The sequence below is a fragment of the Exophiala oligosperma genome (assembly GCF_000835515.1).
Source record: "Exophiala oligosperma strain CBS 72588 unplaced genomic scaffold supercont1.1, whole genome shotgun sequence".
NCBI lineage: Eukaryota > Fungi > Ascomycota > Eurotiomycetes > Chaetothyriales > Herpotrichiellaceae > Exophiala > Exophiala oligosperma.
In genome coordinates, this window is record NW_015622818.1 from 1,718,169 (window position 1) to 1,731,334 (window position 13,166).

The following is a 13,166-nucleotide window of genomic DNA, read 5'->3' on the forward strand; positions in this document are numbered from 1 at the left end:
GATTCACCGGTAGATCATGATGGGTCGTTGTACGCGGGATGAGACGGTCCCGTGTTCGCTCGCGAATTCTCGATGAAGTGAGTCTTGGTGCCGCCTGGTTCGAGGATCAAGACCCGAATCTTCCAGTCCGGCGCGAGTTCCGATGCGATACACTCGCTGAACCCCTCCAGGGCAAACTTGCTCGCGTGGTACGGTGCTTCGGCCGGCAGGGCGATTCGTCCTCCGATGGTGCTGACATTGACGACCGTGCCTCCTATTCCACCACCAGACTTGGAATTGACGTCCCGAAAGATGGCGATGGCTTTGCGTGTGATGCGCATGGGACCCCAGAAGTTGGTCTCCATGACGGCACGCATGCTCTCTTCGGTCAAGGCTTCGGTGACGCCGATGGCGTTGATGGCGGCATTGTTGACCATGACGTCGATGCGGCCGAATGTCGCCAGGGCCGCCGCGAGAGCTGCGTCGGTCGACTCGGTACTGCATACGTCGAGTTGAAGTTTCAGTGTCGTCTCCGGGTCGTCGGCAAGGTATGACAGTGCGCTCGTCTTCCGAGCAGTGGCCACGACACGGTGACCTTGGGACAAGGCATACTGTGCTATCGAAGCTCCGATACCTCCATTTGAGCAGCCGGTAACTTTGGTCTGAAATCAGTCTGTTGTTGTCCCGAGACTGAACCGTCTGCACTCCTTCATTTCACGGGAACTTACTGAACCAAACTGCGTTTGCGGGTAACATGATTTCTAAGTATTTCCACTCTTCAGTTGAAACGTGTAATACCTTGCCTTTCTGAATCTCAACCAAGAGATAGATATTTTAGACCCCGACTCAACATGGCCATCACGACGTGCCCGTCTGTCCTTTTATATACACCCTTAACGGGCTTTGCAGATTGTATATCCGTCCCTTGTAGTCTCGATCACCCGCAACGATACTACTTTTGGGAGGAAAGTCAGCGACTCGCGTCGTACTGGTTCCGATACACACGGAAACAGGTCCACGGACGAATTGTCGGGTGAATGGCCATTCCCGCTGTGAAATGGATAATGATTGTCGTTGTGTAAAATCCTCACACGGCAAATGTTACGAGATATTTTGTATGTCATTGCATCACCTTGAGAACGATGACTCTACTGCGCGAGTCGTAGGACGTGGCCAAGCCTAGCTTGAGAACAAAGGAAATCATACATTCGTGTTGGAGGGTTGAGGGAAACATGCCAGTCGAAGCTTGGAGTCAAGGAAAGACTGGAAGATGTACTAGGTATGTCCCTCACGTGATCACATATTTCCCAACGCGCGCATGTGTTCTCTACCCACTTGACACTTTGCCATATTCTTACCTGGTATACTCACTCACCTCGAATCGCCAACTCTCTCCCACACGATGCCCTTTGTCCCGGCACAGGTATAACATCCACACACACCCACCCTAGGATTCTTTGTATCATCCCCAGATCTGTCCCCCCTCCCCAAAACATGGCAGACGAACCAGGCACTCTCAACTGGCGCCTGAGCGCGCATCCCATCACGCTCCTCACGTACTTGGGCTTTCGAATCGGTAAGGGGGTTTCTGACATTTTACGCTGTGTGTCCTCGACTGACCGGTGCGCGTAAATTGAAAAACAGGGAGCCTACTCATGTACCTCTTCGGGGTCCTCTTCATCCGCAACTTTGTGCTGGTCTTCATCCTCACCCTCCTCTTGTTGTCGGTCGACTTTTACTACCTCAAGAACATCGCGGGCCGCCGACTGGTCGGCCTGCGGTGGTGGAACGAGGTCAACACCTCGACGGGGGACAGTCACTGGGTCTTCGAGTCCGCCCCGGAGGGAACCCGCAACGAGAACAAGACGGACAAGCGATTCTTCTGGCTGAGCATGTACATCGGCCCCGCGCTGTGGGTGGCATTGGCGATATTGGCCATCGTGAGGTTACAGAATCTGATATGGCTCGTGACGATCGGTGAGTTGTTGGTCTTTCTCTCTGCCACTCAGTCTGACGACCCCCATTCCTTTTTTTTTGTTGGGATCCCTCGGACATGGCTGACGCTTTTTCTGTTCTTCGTAGCAATCGCACTCATCCTCACCATAACCAACACGGTTGCCTTTTCGAGGTGTGACAAGTTCAGTCAAGCGTCGAGTTTCGCAGGTACGGCATTCATGGGGTCGGGAATCGCGAGAAACCTGGCCGGGAACATGATGGGAAGATTCTTCAAGTGATTTGCCATCAACCGATTTATACTCTTCCCCGCTCCAGCCAGTCCAGCACCACACCAATGACAGAGCTTTGAAGAGGGACATTCAAAGGAAGGTCTAGACAGATGGCTGCGAAGGTTTTGGTATAAGCACATCACGGTCCACCACCATACCGTTCGTTGCACCTAGCTTCTGTGTCTGGCCACTGGCCCCGTTGTGCGTCTTGTGGCAGTATCAATTCGTCCCGATTACAGCGTACAATATGGGACCAAAAAAGCCGTGTGTATCAGACCAAACTTTGTGGACTTTTTTTTGGGCAATCTTGATGCACTGGGAATGGGAAAGACATGGGCAAAACAGAGTGGTCCTCATCGACTGCTTGCCCCAGGAGGCAGCTGTACTATGGACGTGTCGGTCTTGGAAAAAAAAGAGGCATCCCAGGTCGAGCCTCCAATTCTTTTCTCCCTTTCATGGTATGGCTTTCATGACTTTGAGACAAACTGAACGGCTTGTTTGTATCAAAACAACTTTCGTGTGAGACCTGATATGTATGAGTGAGCTTTTCAATGAAGACAAATGATCAAGTAATCGTGTGTATTTATGATATACTACGTCCATTGGAGAATGACCAAGGATCCGTATGTTTAATGATATACCACGCCCGTCGATTGCCACCTCATATCATGTCATGTTAATTTTAGTTTTCATTCGGTATATGCTCTTCAGTAAAAATACATTTTTCATTTGCCTGCCTCACAAGTACCTTGAAGAGCATATTCCACACATTCCCCTCTCTTAGGAAGGAGTAAGGTAGGGTAAGGCAGGACAAGGCAGGACAGGTCATGATGGGATGGAACGAGGAGGACCAAATCATTCATCCAGTTTGCCCTCCTTCCTCTCCTCCAACAGCTTCAGCTCCATCATCTCGAACCCCTTCAAGGCCCGGCCGTACCTCTCAAACACGTCGGGCTGGTAGCCGTCGGCGATCTTCTCGACGAACTCGTCCTCCCTCCACCGCTTGCCGATCAGATCCTCGAACGTCTCGCCCGGGTCCCGTTCAACGGCCCACACGGCCTTGTACGCGGCCCCCAACGCGCACGCGTTCTCACCCACGTCCAACTTGAACACGCCCTCGGACCCGCCCAGCACCTCGCCCGCAACCCGGGCGATGGCCTTGTTCCGACTGCCGCCGCCGACCATGTACACGCGCCTCGGCTGCGGGGGGAGTCCGGGGCCGGGCGAGTGGACGAGGTCCCGCGACCGCAGCCGCAGCGACAAGAATTGACTCTCGACGATGACCCGGGCGTCTTGTTCCGGCGACCGCGGCACGCCCCGGCTCCTCTTCAACTCGTCCGACACGGGGTCGTATTCAAAGTGCCACTCGCCCACGGGCAGGTTGGGAATGATCTCGGGTCGGGGGAAATACAGGCCCAGATTCATCGGCGTCTTGCTCGGGTCGTCCTGGGCCAACGGCGGCGTCGAGAGGAGGTTCTCGTCGAACGCGCTCCATGAGTTTGTATCGTCGACGCCGGCTTGTGCGTTGATCGCGTTTCGTACCTTTTCCCTCGCCAGGCCGCCGTTCTTGTAGCACAGCATGAACATGTACAGTCCCGGTGTGGTGGGGGAGTTGAAAAAGTGCGTCGCGGGATCGGGCCTGTACTGGGCCGTGCTCATGAGGAACGTGGTCGACGTGCCCAGCGAGACTATGGCGTCGTTCTTCTTGAGCGGCAAGGCGAGGATCGTCGACGGGTTATCTCCCGTCGATGCGATGATGGTGCAATCCGAGCTGAAGCCGTGTCGGCGTACAAAGTAGTCCGAAATGTTGCCCAGATGGATGCCACCGTCCTCCGGGACATCGCCCAGTTTTTTTTTGAGGGCGTCCACGCCAGATGGTCCGGCGGCGAGTTCGAGAAGTTTCTCGTTCCACTTCCCAGCCTTGATATCCCACAAATTCATGCCGCATACGTCGGAAATGTCAAACGGGGCAAACTTGCCCAAAAACACGGTAGCAATCCACGATGACACGAGCGTGATCCTATAAGTTTTGATGTATTTATCGGGGTACTTTCTTTGAAACCGCAGAATCTGTGGACCGGTAAAGCGATGATGTGCTTTACTTCCCGTGACGTTTGCTAGCTGGTGCTCGTTTCCTAAAACCGCATCAAATTCGTCGCATTCCTTTTGCGTGCTGGCGTCTTGCCAGTTTGGACTAAATGGGTGAGCAAAGGCGCCGTCGAGCTGTGACTGTAATGTCTTCTCGGGATCGAGCTGAGCTAGCAGTTGCTCTGCATCTGCGTTCCAAAATACACTGCCATGCTGCATCCCCGAGCCGCTGATGCCCTTGATCCTTTTGAAGTCGAGACCATCATCTTTCAATCTAAGCAACAAAGTATCAATGGCTTGCAACCACATTGCAACGGGAGCAAACACTTCATGTTCGGCCTCGTTGACAAGAACACCTTTGTTGATATTGAAACCCTTGGCGTCGGCATCGAAATCAAATTTAGCCTCGTGCACCTTTTTGAGACTATCGTCCACCACCAGCCCTTTCAGTTGTTGGGTTGAGAGGTCAAAGCCCAGGTATAAAGGCCCCGTAGATGCCATAGTCAAAATTGGCGATGCCACGCGCTTTCAAAAAGGTCGTTTGACGAGTCTATACGGATCCCTGAATAGCACAGATCGAATGTACCAACTGCAAGAAATGTTTTTTTGGCTGTGGTCGAATAACGCGCGGGGTCAAGGACGGCCTGGCCGGTCTTTCTTTACAGTCGCCGGTGGTCGGCGGGATGATATCAGCCTGAAATCACGCTTCGAATTTTGGTGGAGCTGCCGCCGGAGTTTTGCACCGAAGACCAAAAAAAATACCAGAGTGCCAAAACATTCAAAAATCCGCAACTTTTCAGGTCTCCTTCTTTGTTTTACTTGCATTGCGGATGTGTCCATTCGTATGATGATGGTCATGATTGTTGTGGTCATGATCGTGCTCGTCTTCAGGCTCCGGACTGCTCCGTGGACTGACATCGGCAGGAATGAAGTCATCTGCGAGAGTAGACTGTGTGTGTTCTGTGGGTACGAACTTGACCCGGACCCGGCGGACACCTCGAACTTTTGCGCCTGTCCTTTCGCGCACTGCATTCTCTATGTCTTCCATCTGGTGAAGAGTGAAACCTTGGGGTACAGCAAGCTCGATATCGAGGAGATAGTTTTGACCGGATTTCGTGCCCTGAACATCTCTGATCTCAACTTGGTCTCCAAAGGGGACCGCCGTGATGCCCTTTGCGGCATCGCCCTTGAGGGCTTTCGTGGCTGCGCGGCGGACGGATGTCTTGACCTCGTCGTCCACGGTCACATCGGCCAGCTCGAGCAAGGCAGATCTAGTATTACCCCAGCCAGCTCGAATGACCATGGCCGAGATCAGTAGTCCTCCAACAGGGTCCAACCAAGATGCGTCCGTGAAGACATGTGCCCCGCCGATCGTAGCCAGGGCGACGATGCTCGTAAGAGAGTCGACACGATGATGAACCGCATTCGAAGCGAGTACAGCCGACTTGCGTTCTCGGGCTACTTTGATAGCTGTCCCAGGTTAGTATATGCAGTCGTACAAGCACAGGGGTATGAGAGCTGGACTTACTAGCTCGGTATAACCATTCTTTCACCAAGATCGAACCTCCAGCCAGCCATGCAGCATTCAGGTCTGGAACCACGGCCCCGTGGCTATGATTGTGCCCGAGCAACGAGAACAGACCATGAGAGTGTTCCGCGTGCTCGTGGGCATGTGCAGCAGCATCAAGGAAAAATTGGGAATACAAGGCGTCCACGGCGTTGAGCCCGATCCCCATGCCACCGAACAACAACAGCCCACTAACACCCAGAGCACCCAGACTCTCAATCTTGCCGTAGCCACTGGGGAAGCGAGAGGTCGCCGGTCGGAGTGACCAAGATATAGTAGCCAGAGTCATAAAGTCGGACACCAGGTCGGTCAGGGCATGGAACCCATCCGCGATCAACGCCTGGGAGTGGAAGACGTAGCCCCCTATTCCCTTCCCAATGGCCATGGCCAGGTTCACAAACAGACCTATCCTTGTGATTTTGACGCCAGCGTCGTTTTTGTTGTTCGAGGTCAGGTACGCCGTATCGTGGGAGTGGCCATGGCCGTGTGAGTGGCCGGCGTGGCTCCTGGCCTGGGTGAGGGTTTGTGTAAAGGACATCGGAAAGGAGCGAGGAGGACGGGTGGCTAGAGGGCACAGCGCAGGCGGTAGTACACTTCGCACCGACAGAGAGACCGTGGTAGATGAAGATTTACGCAACAACGAGCTGCTCGAAGGTCTTGTAAATGTTTTCTGACTGTGTTTGGAATACTGTCTTATTAGGCAAGGGGACACATGTCGCGTTTCAACGCGGAGGACCTGCGTCAGCGGCATTTGCAGCTGCGGCTGATTGTCGAGGCGCAGGGGGGGAGGAAAAGAAATGGAACGGCCACCGCACACGCGAGCGAATTCGTCGGGTGCTAAAAGATGTGTACTCCGTATCTCAACCCATAATATACGCAGGTGGCCGAAGTAGAAAACTAATGCTAGAAACTGGCTCTTCGAAATTTCTAGGTATGTAGAAGTCTATGTGAGGTGCTCCATACACTACATTTGGGAGCATCAAAGTCAATGAGACTGCGCAGTTCGCTGAATTGTTGTTGTCCGCTCCTAATTTTTTTTTATTGCCGTCGGGAATGGCCGGGACACTAGACGCCGACAGGCACCAAGTAACTCCCTGGAAGGGAACTAAACTTAGTACATGGTATAGCCCCTATATGCGAGGTTCGGTGCCTAAGAGCACGCCTAGGGTCTGCTTAGCTTGGGCTTCTAGGCACGCTGCGGCCTCATTCTACCCATGGACCGTCCTCTAGTATCTCATAGATGCATAAAAAGCCAACCACACTCATAATTTTCTACAGATAGAGCCGACCAAGTCCAGATGAAAGGCACGCCCACGAAATAGCTCCTCGATTCACAATATATCCGGCCCTCTAGCCCTCTAGTTGCAACCTCTCTAGATCTTTGATGGCTTCTTGTAACCTCGTCACCTCGCTCTCTGCATCCTCTAGCTTCTCTTGTTCCTTTCTTCTCGTCTCTGGGCTGGCTTTCTCCCATCCAGCCGCATTCATGATTTTCTTGCTCTTCTCCATTCGGGCTTTGGCGTCCTCAACACCCTTAGCACGCTTCTTGAGCTCCTCCGAGAGATCCACCTTGCCGGCTACCTTGAGATACACCGCTGCGTCGGCATTGATGCTCTGAAGTGCACATCCAGCAGGAGGGAGGGAAGCGGCACTAGGAGGAAGAACTTCAATTTCGCCGGCGTACTTTCCACCGAGGGACTTGATGGAGGTTTGCTCGTCGGAAACAGTCTTGAAGGCCGTTTCTGAATATGTCTGAATGAGCAGGTCTCCAGGCTCCTTGAATCCATACTGTGACAGCAGGCTTCGAAAGCCAGTCGCAATTGCCATAATGAACTCGTACTCCTCGGCTTGCTTGGGGTTGTCGAGCTTCTCTGTGTACTCTGGATATCTAGCAACCATGATACTCTCCGTCTTATCATCCTTGCGACGGGGCAATTTCTGCCACAAATGCTCTGTCAAGAAAGGCATCAGTGGGTGCATCAACAACAGGCCTCCTTCAAGTGCGGTATAGAGGGTTTGCTGTGCCGACTTCCGCACGTCGTCCGGTGCTTCAGGTGTCAGGATGAACTTGGAGTTCTCAATGAACGTATCGCAGAGCTGAGAGAACCAATACTGATAAAGTGTGCCGGCTGCCACAGAGAATTCCCGCCCTTCGATGGCCTCATTGACCTCCTTGGCAGCCGCATTGAGCCTGTGGAGAATCCATTTCTCGGAGAGCGTTTTGGGCTCATTGTCTGTCGACTTGGCATCGGGTACGAAGCCCTCACCCAGTCTACCAAGGGCAAAGTTGGTGGCTTGATAGATCTTATTGCAGAATCGTCGCTTGGCTTCGATTTCCCTGATGTCAAAAGCAATGTCACCTCCACCGGTGGTGTAGTTAACCAAGGTGAATCGCAGGGCGTCAGAACCACACTCCTCGATACCCTTAGGGAAGGCCGACTTCTGGTATGATTTTGCCCGTTCAATCTCGGCTGGGTCCAGATTACCCGCATAAAGAGTCTTGTGAAGGTCTTCCAATGTGATACCTCTGATAATGTCCAATGGGTCAATAACGTTGCCCAACGACTTCGACATCTTTCGTCCTTCAGCGTCTCGAATGAGTGAATGGCAGTAGACCTCGGTGAATGGAACTTTGCCAGTCATCTTCAATCCCAGCATGACCATACGAGCCACCCAGAAAAAGAGAATGTCCCAGCCGGTTTCAAGCATTGACGTAGGGTATAGCTCTCTCATATCCAAGGTGTCCTTTGGCCAACCTAAAGTCGAGAATGGCCAGAGACCAGACGAGAACCAGGTATCCAGCACATCTTCGTCCCATCGCAGGGTGAACTTTTTGCCTGGGAATTTCTTTTCTGCCTTGGCACGTGCTTCCTGCTCATCGTAAGCACAAACCCAAAGATTGTCGTCTCCTTCATCATTGGCTTCACCCTCGAACTGGATGAAGTACGCCGGTGCACGGTGACCCCACCATAGTTGACGAGAGATGCACCAATCTTGGATATTTTGCATCCAGTGGTGGAAACGTCGAGACTCTGATTCGGGTTTGATGAGAATCTTCCTATCAAGAACAGCCTCATCTGCAGCTTGGGCGAGATCCGCCATCTTCATCCACCATTGTGGTTTCAACACAGGCTCAATTACATCCTTGCTCCTCTGGCACATGGGAATCGTCATTGCATTGTCCTCTTGTTTGGTATAGAGGTCAAGCTCCTTTAGAGCATTGATAACGCCGTAACGCACATCAAATCTCTTTTGTCCAGCATAAGGGCCGGCGTTGTCGTTCATCGTACCATCGTCATTAAGAATGTTGATGAATTCGAGATTGTGCTTCTTGCCTTTGGCAAAATCGCTGGGGTCGTGTGCGGGTGTAATCTTCACAGCACCGGTACCGAAATCCATCTCTACTTCCTCATCTGCAAAGATAACAATTTTTCGATCAGGAAGAAAGGGGTGTATCGCAGTCTTGCCCACCAAATGCTGGTATCTCTTATCGTTAGGATGTACAGCGATACCAGTATCACCCAGCATAGTCTCCGGACGAGTGGTTGCAATCTCAATGAACTCGTGGCCCTTGAATCTGTCAGGGGAAGTCGACGTCTTGTGCGAATCGTCGCCTTCTTTGCTTATTGGGTATTTGAAGTAGGTTAGGACACCGAACTCGATCATCTTGTCATAGCCAGGCACCTTCAGTTTCGTCCGGCCTTTCAGTTCTTTGTTGTCGACTTCGAGATTAGAAAGTGAGGTGCTCAATGCAGAACACCAGTTGACCAAACGGTTAGCCCGGTAGATGATACCTTCCTCAAAGAGGTCGATGAACGTTTTGCGCACCGCAAGCGAAAGGTTTTCGTCCATGGTGAAAGCCTCTCGACTCCAATCCATCGAACCACCAAGACGCTTCAGTTGGTTGGTGATGTTCTGGTGATACTTCTCTTTCCAGGTCCAGATCTTCTCAAGCAGAGCATCACGGCCTATGTCATGCCGGGTCTTGCCTTCCATCTTGTACACCATTCTCTCCACAACACTTTGCGTGGCGATCCCAGCATGGTCGCAACCAGGGATCCATGCGGTAGTCTTCCCCTTCATCCGTGCATGTCGGATCATGGTATCTTGTAAAGAGTTGGTGAGAGCATGGCCCATGTGTAACGAACCCGTCACATTGGGAGGAGGGATCGGAATGACGAATTTTCCTTCTGGTTTGATCTTGCCATCTTTCGTGAATTCAGGTTTGAAGTAACCCCGGCTTTCCCACCACTCGTAACGACCGGATTCAATCTTTTGAGGCTCATAGGCGTCGACAGCGGCGGCCTTCTTGACCTTCTCTTTCTTCGGGGCTTTCGAGGCTGCGTCCGCGGCAGGCGGTTGCTGTTTGGATTGCTTTTCTAGAAACTTGGCGAGCTTTTCGGCCTTCTTGCGCTCTTTCTCAACTGCGTCACGTATATATGTCAGATGTGTAATTCCTAGAACTTGCAGGGGCAGCGTATAGAGGGAGGGACTGTGTCTATTGCGGGTAGATGCTTTGACTACATGCTGCGTTTAACTCTATAGACACTTTCCCAGTCATACACCATGAGTCTTTGGCGCTCCGGTACTTGTCCTCAAAGGAGTCAAAGCGAGTAATGCAGTCCGCGCGAAAATGGCGGGCAGGTAGTGTCAATGTGGTCCATCAGCGTTATCGTCGTTCATACTTTCTTTAGCGGTCTTTGGCTTTCCTGCAGCACCCATCACGGTCTGTCCATTCTCATTGTTTTGTTGATCTTTGCCGGGCACATTGTTGCCCAACGCATCCTTCTTCGCCGCATCTTGGGCAGTGGCAGCGACTTCTGAAGAGACGGGTGGAGGAGGGCCCGAAGGGGAGCCCGTTGGATCGCCAGCTTGAGGGAAAGGTCAGTCACGAGTCGTGAAGGAGTGAAACCACGTCTGTACTTACTGACGTTGTGAGACGCAGCATTGAGAGCCATGTTGAAACGATATAGCCGTCTCCAAGCAGGAGGTGGGCGTAGGCGAAGAGACCTGCAGAGTATTTTGCTTGAAAGCCCTATGGCTTCGTTCGGCGCAGTACGAGAGGTATTAATACATATGACACACGTCAAAATTCCAATGAGTCACTGCAGTGTCTCTTGGGGAGAGTCAGTGTATTTAATGCGATTGTCAGGCTGGAGGAAATTATGAGTCGCAGAGCCCTCGTGAAACCGCAGCTCACTATATCGGGAAGAGGCCAATGCCAAGACTGACATCACACGACAAGAGAAGCAGATACAGTACGAGTATTCCACAATCACACTTGGGACGCAGGAGATAGGTCGGTAATCGAATGGTATATGTTGCGCTTCTATGATGATTAGGGATAACAGTAGTGTGACAATTGAGTCGAGTTTCTTCCAGCAACAACACTCTATCCTAATCTGCACGTCCATCCTGGGTATAGGCTGAGGGCCCATCCCACAGCCTTGCATACTAGATCCCTCAATTCGTCATCGTGCTCCTGTCGTTCATCCCTGGCCGTCCTGTGGTGAAAATTGTGGATTACTGCCACCTGATATCTCGTCACTCATTACAACTCTTTCGTATGCTCCCAGGACGTTGGCCGTGTGGATCGTTGCGACTGCCTGTGCGATCGTGTTTGAAGATTAGTTTCCGTCTGTCCATCATCCTGTCTTTCAAGAAACGTGGTTTTGCGAGTTTTGCTGTGCGGCTGCATTCCTTACTGGCGCGAAGTAGGGATGTGCCATGGCTTCTTGGGCTGTGAGACGTTCCTAGAAATGGTCAGGATAGTTGCGGAAGGCGGCTGGAAAAACAAACCTGATGATCATATCTCAACAGCTTGTCGAGGAAGTCGATGGCTTCCGGGCTCACAAACCGCTGGTTGTCGGCATTCACGAAGCTCTGCCATGGTTTCTTGGGGAATCTGCTGAGGATGTCGTCGTACTGAGCGTCGAGTTCGATGTCATACTTGTCGAGATATTCAAAGAGCTCGTCGGTACCAAGTACCTTTGCGATCTTCACGAGCTGATCTGAATTGCTGTTGCCATGGAAAAAGGGCTCCTTGCGGAAAATCATCGAGGCAAACATGGCACCCAGTGACCACATGTCGAGCGAGTAATCATATTCCTGAAAGTCGACCAGCAACTCAGGACCCTTGAAGTATCGCGATGCCACTCGGACATTGTATTCTGTTCCTTGGTGATAGAATTCCGCCAAGCCCCAGTCGATCAGTCTCAACTATAGACGGCATCAGTATCCCATTGCGCTCATGGAGTCGATCTACGCACCTTTCTTTTCGCATGGTCGATCATAACGTTGTGCGGTTTGACGTCTCGGTGCATGATCCCTTTACTGTGGCAGAAGTCCAATGCTTTGAGCAACTCAAAGATATAGTACCGCACATCGTAATCGACGAACCGCGGATAGAGTGTCCTGAAGTCAGTGTTGTCCACATTTTCGAATATTAGGCTCGGTGTCTTGCTTTGGCTGTCGCGTACTACGTCTAGGAGGGCTACGATGTTTGGCCCGCCGGAGAGGTTCTGCAGAATCTTGATTTCACGCTTAATTTTCTTCTTCTTAACAGGCTTGAGCACTTTGATGACGCATTTCTGATAGTTGGCAACATTAATGCCTTCGAAAACTTCAGAGTACTTTCCTCGTCCTGCGCGCAGATTTGTTAGCCTCATACTCGTACAATGGTGGTCCGCCTCGTCATCCTACCGATCTTTCTGACGATCTCATAGTTTTCCAGAATGCCCCACGAGATGGATACCGAGTCGTAGTCCCAGTAGGACCGTGGCATGTTGGCATTGACATCGGCGTAGACGCGCGCCATGGCTGCAAGGGTGGGAGGGATCGTGGGGTTGTTCTCATGCGAGGTAAGGCTGAGAAGGCAGAGGTGTGGGCTGAGCTTCGAAGTGTGCCAGGAGCGCGAGAGTCTCGGGTGTACTGTCTCCCGCTAGGACGGCGGACTTGCGAGTAGGTATATGCAACGAGGAATAGATGTAGTGAATGGACTCAAAAAGTGTCGTGATACGGGTCGTTGGGCAGCGTTTCCGGTCTGCGGCCTGCGCAATCGTGCTCTGCGCTCCGTTGCCAACGGATAAATTCCCCGTAGTCTTGGCGGCACAAGGAATGGTCTGCCGCTTTTAAGACGTGCCACGGATCTGGAATTGTTTTTTTTGACGAGAATAGAATCTCCTTGCCGGCAACTACATCCAAATATGCACCTCCTATTATCCCATCTGCCGTGGTATATTTGGTGATCCGGTGTCGGAATTATATATAAGGTCCCAAGCGCTTTATAGGCCGTCACCCCTATTCCA

At 52.0% G+C, this 13,166-nt stretch overlaps 6 protein-coding genes across 8 annotated transcripts; 1 reads left to right on the forward strand and 5 right to left on the reverse strand.

Annotated features, from left to right (window-relative positions):
• Nucleotides 1-3: 3 nt before the first annotated feature.
• PV06_00602 (uncharacterized protein) lies at nt 4-483 on the reverse strand (the record flags this gene model as incomplete). Its single annotated transcript, XM_016401117.1, has 1 exon — nt 4-483. The coding sequence occupies one exon, from the start codon at nt 481-483 to the stop codon at nt 4-6; it is 480 nt and encodes a 159-aa protein (XP_016268170.1).
• An 866-nt stretch (nt 484-1,349) lies between these two features.
• Nucleotides 1,350-2,797, forward strand: PV06_00603. 2 transcript variants are annotated; one of them, XM_016401118.1, is made up of 3 exons: nt 1,350-1,555; nt 1,624-1,956; nt 2,062-2,797. In XM_016401118.1, exons 1-3 carry the CDS (start codon nt 1,474-1,476, stop codon nt 2,211-2,213), a joined length of 567 nt encoding a protein of 188 aa, XP_016268171.1. In that variant the 5' UTR covers nt 1,350-1,473; the 3' UTR covers nt 2,214-2,797. The 2 variants fall into 2 exon arrangements, with proteins under 2 accessions (XP_016268171.1, XP_016268172.1); XM_016401119.1 differs by having other exon boundaries at nt 1,350-1,956.
• Nucleotides 2,798-3,059: 262 nt separating this feature from the next.
• Nucleotides 3,060-4,793, reverse strand: PV06_00604 (D-xylulose kinase A; the record flags this gene model as incomplete). The annotated part of the gene is made up of 1 exon (XM_016401120.1): nt 3,060-4,793. One exon carries the CDS (start codon nt 4,791-4,793, stop codon nt 3,060-3,062), a length of 1,734 nt encoding a protein of 577 aa, XP_016268173.1.
• Nucleotides 4,794-5,088: 295 nt separating this feature from the next.
• On the reverse strand, nt 5,089-6,397 carry PV06_00605 (uncharacterized protein; the record flags this gene model as incomplete). The annotated part of the gene is made up of 2 exons (XM_016401121.1): nt 5,089-5,762; nt 5,821-6,397. 2 exons carry the CDS (start codon nt 6,395-6,397, stop codon nt 5,089-5,091), a joined length of 1,251 nt encoding a protein of 416 aa, XP_016268174.1.
• Nucleotides 6,398-6,982: 585 nt separating this feature from the next.
• Nucleotides 6,983-11,130, reverse strand: PV06_00606. Of its 2 annotated transcripts, XM_016401122.1 has the most exons (3): nt 10,787-11,130; nt 10,545-10,730; nt 6,983-10,283 (listed from the first exon to the last, which is right to left on the reverse strand). In XM_016401122.1, the coding sequence occupies exons 1-3, from the start codon at nt 10,815-10,817 to the stop codon at nt 7,210-7,212; spliced, it is 3,291 nt and encodes a 1,096-aa protein (XP_016268175.1). In that variant the 5' UTR covers nt 10,818-11,130; the 3' UTR covers nt 6,983-7,209. The 2 variants fall into 2 exon arrangements, with proteins under 2 accessions (XP_016268175.1, XP_016268176.1); XM_016401123.1 differs by having other exon boundaries at nt 6,983-10,730.
• Nucleotides 11,131-11,159: 29 nt separating this feature from the next.
• Nucleotides 11,160-12,880, reverse strand: PV06_00607 (casein kinase II subunit alpha). The gene is made up of 4 exons (XM_016401124.1): nt 12,562-12,880; nt 12,129-12,502; nt 11,659-12,078; nt 11,160-11,612 (listed from the first exon to the last, which is right to left on the reverse strand). Exons 1-4 carry the CDS (start codon nt 12,674-12,676, stop codon nt 11,517-11,519), a joined length of 1,005 nt encoding a protein of 334 aa, XP_016268177.1. The 5' UTR covers nt 12,677-12,880; the 3' UTR covers nt 11,160-11,516.
• Between the last annotated feature and the right edge of the window lie 286 nt (nt 12,881-13,166).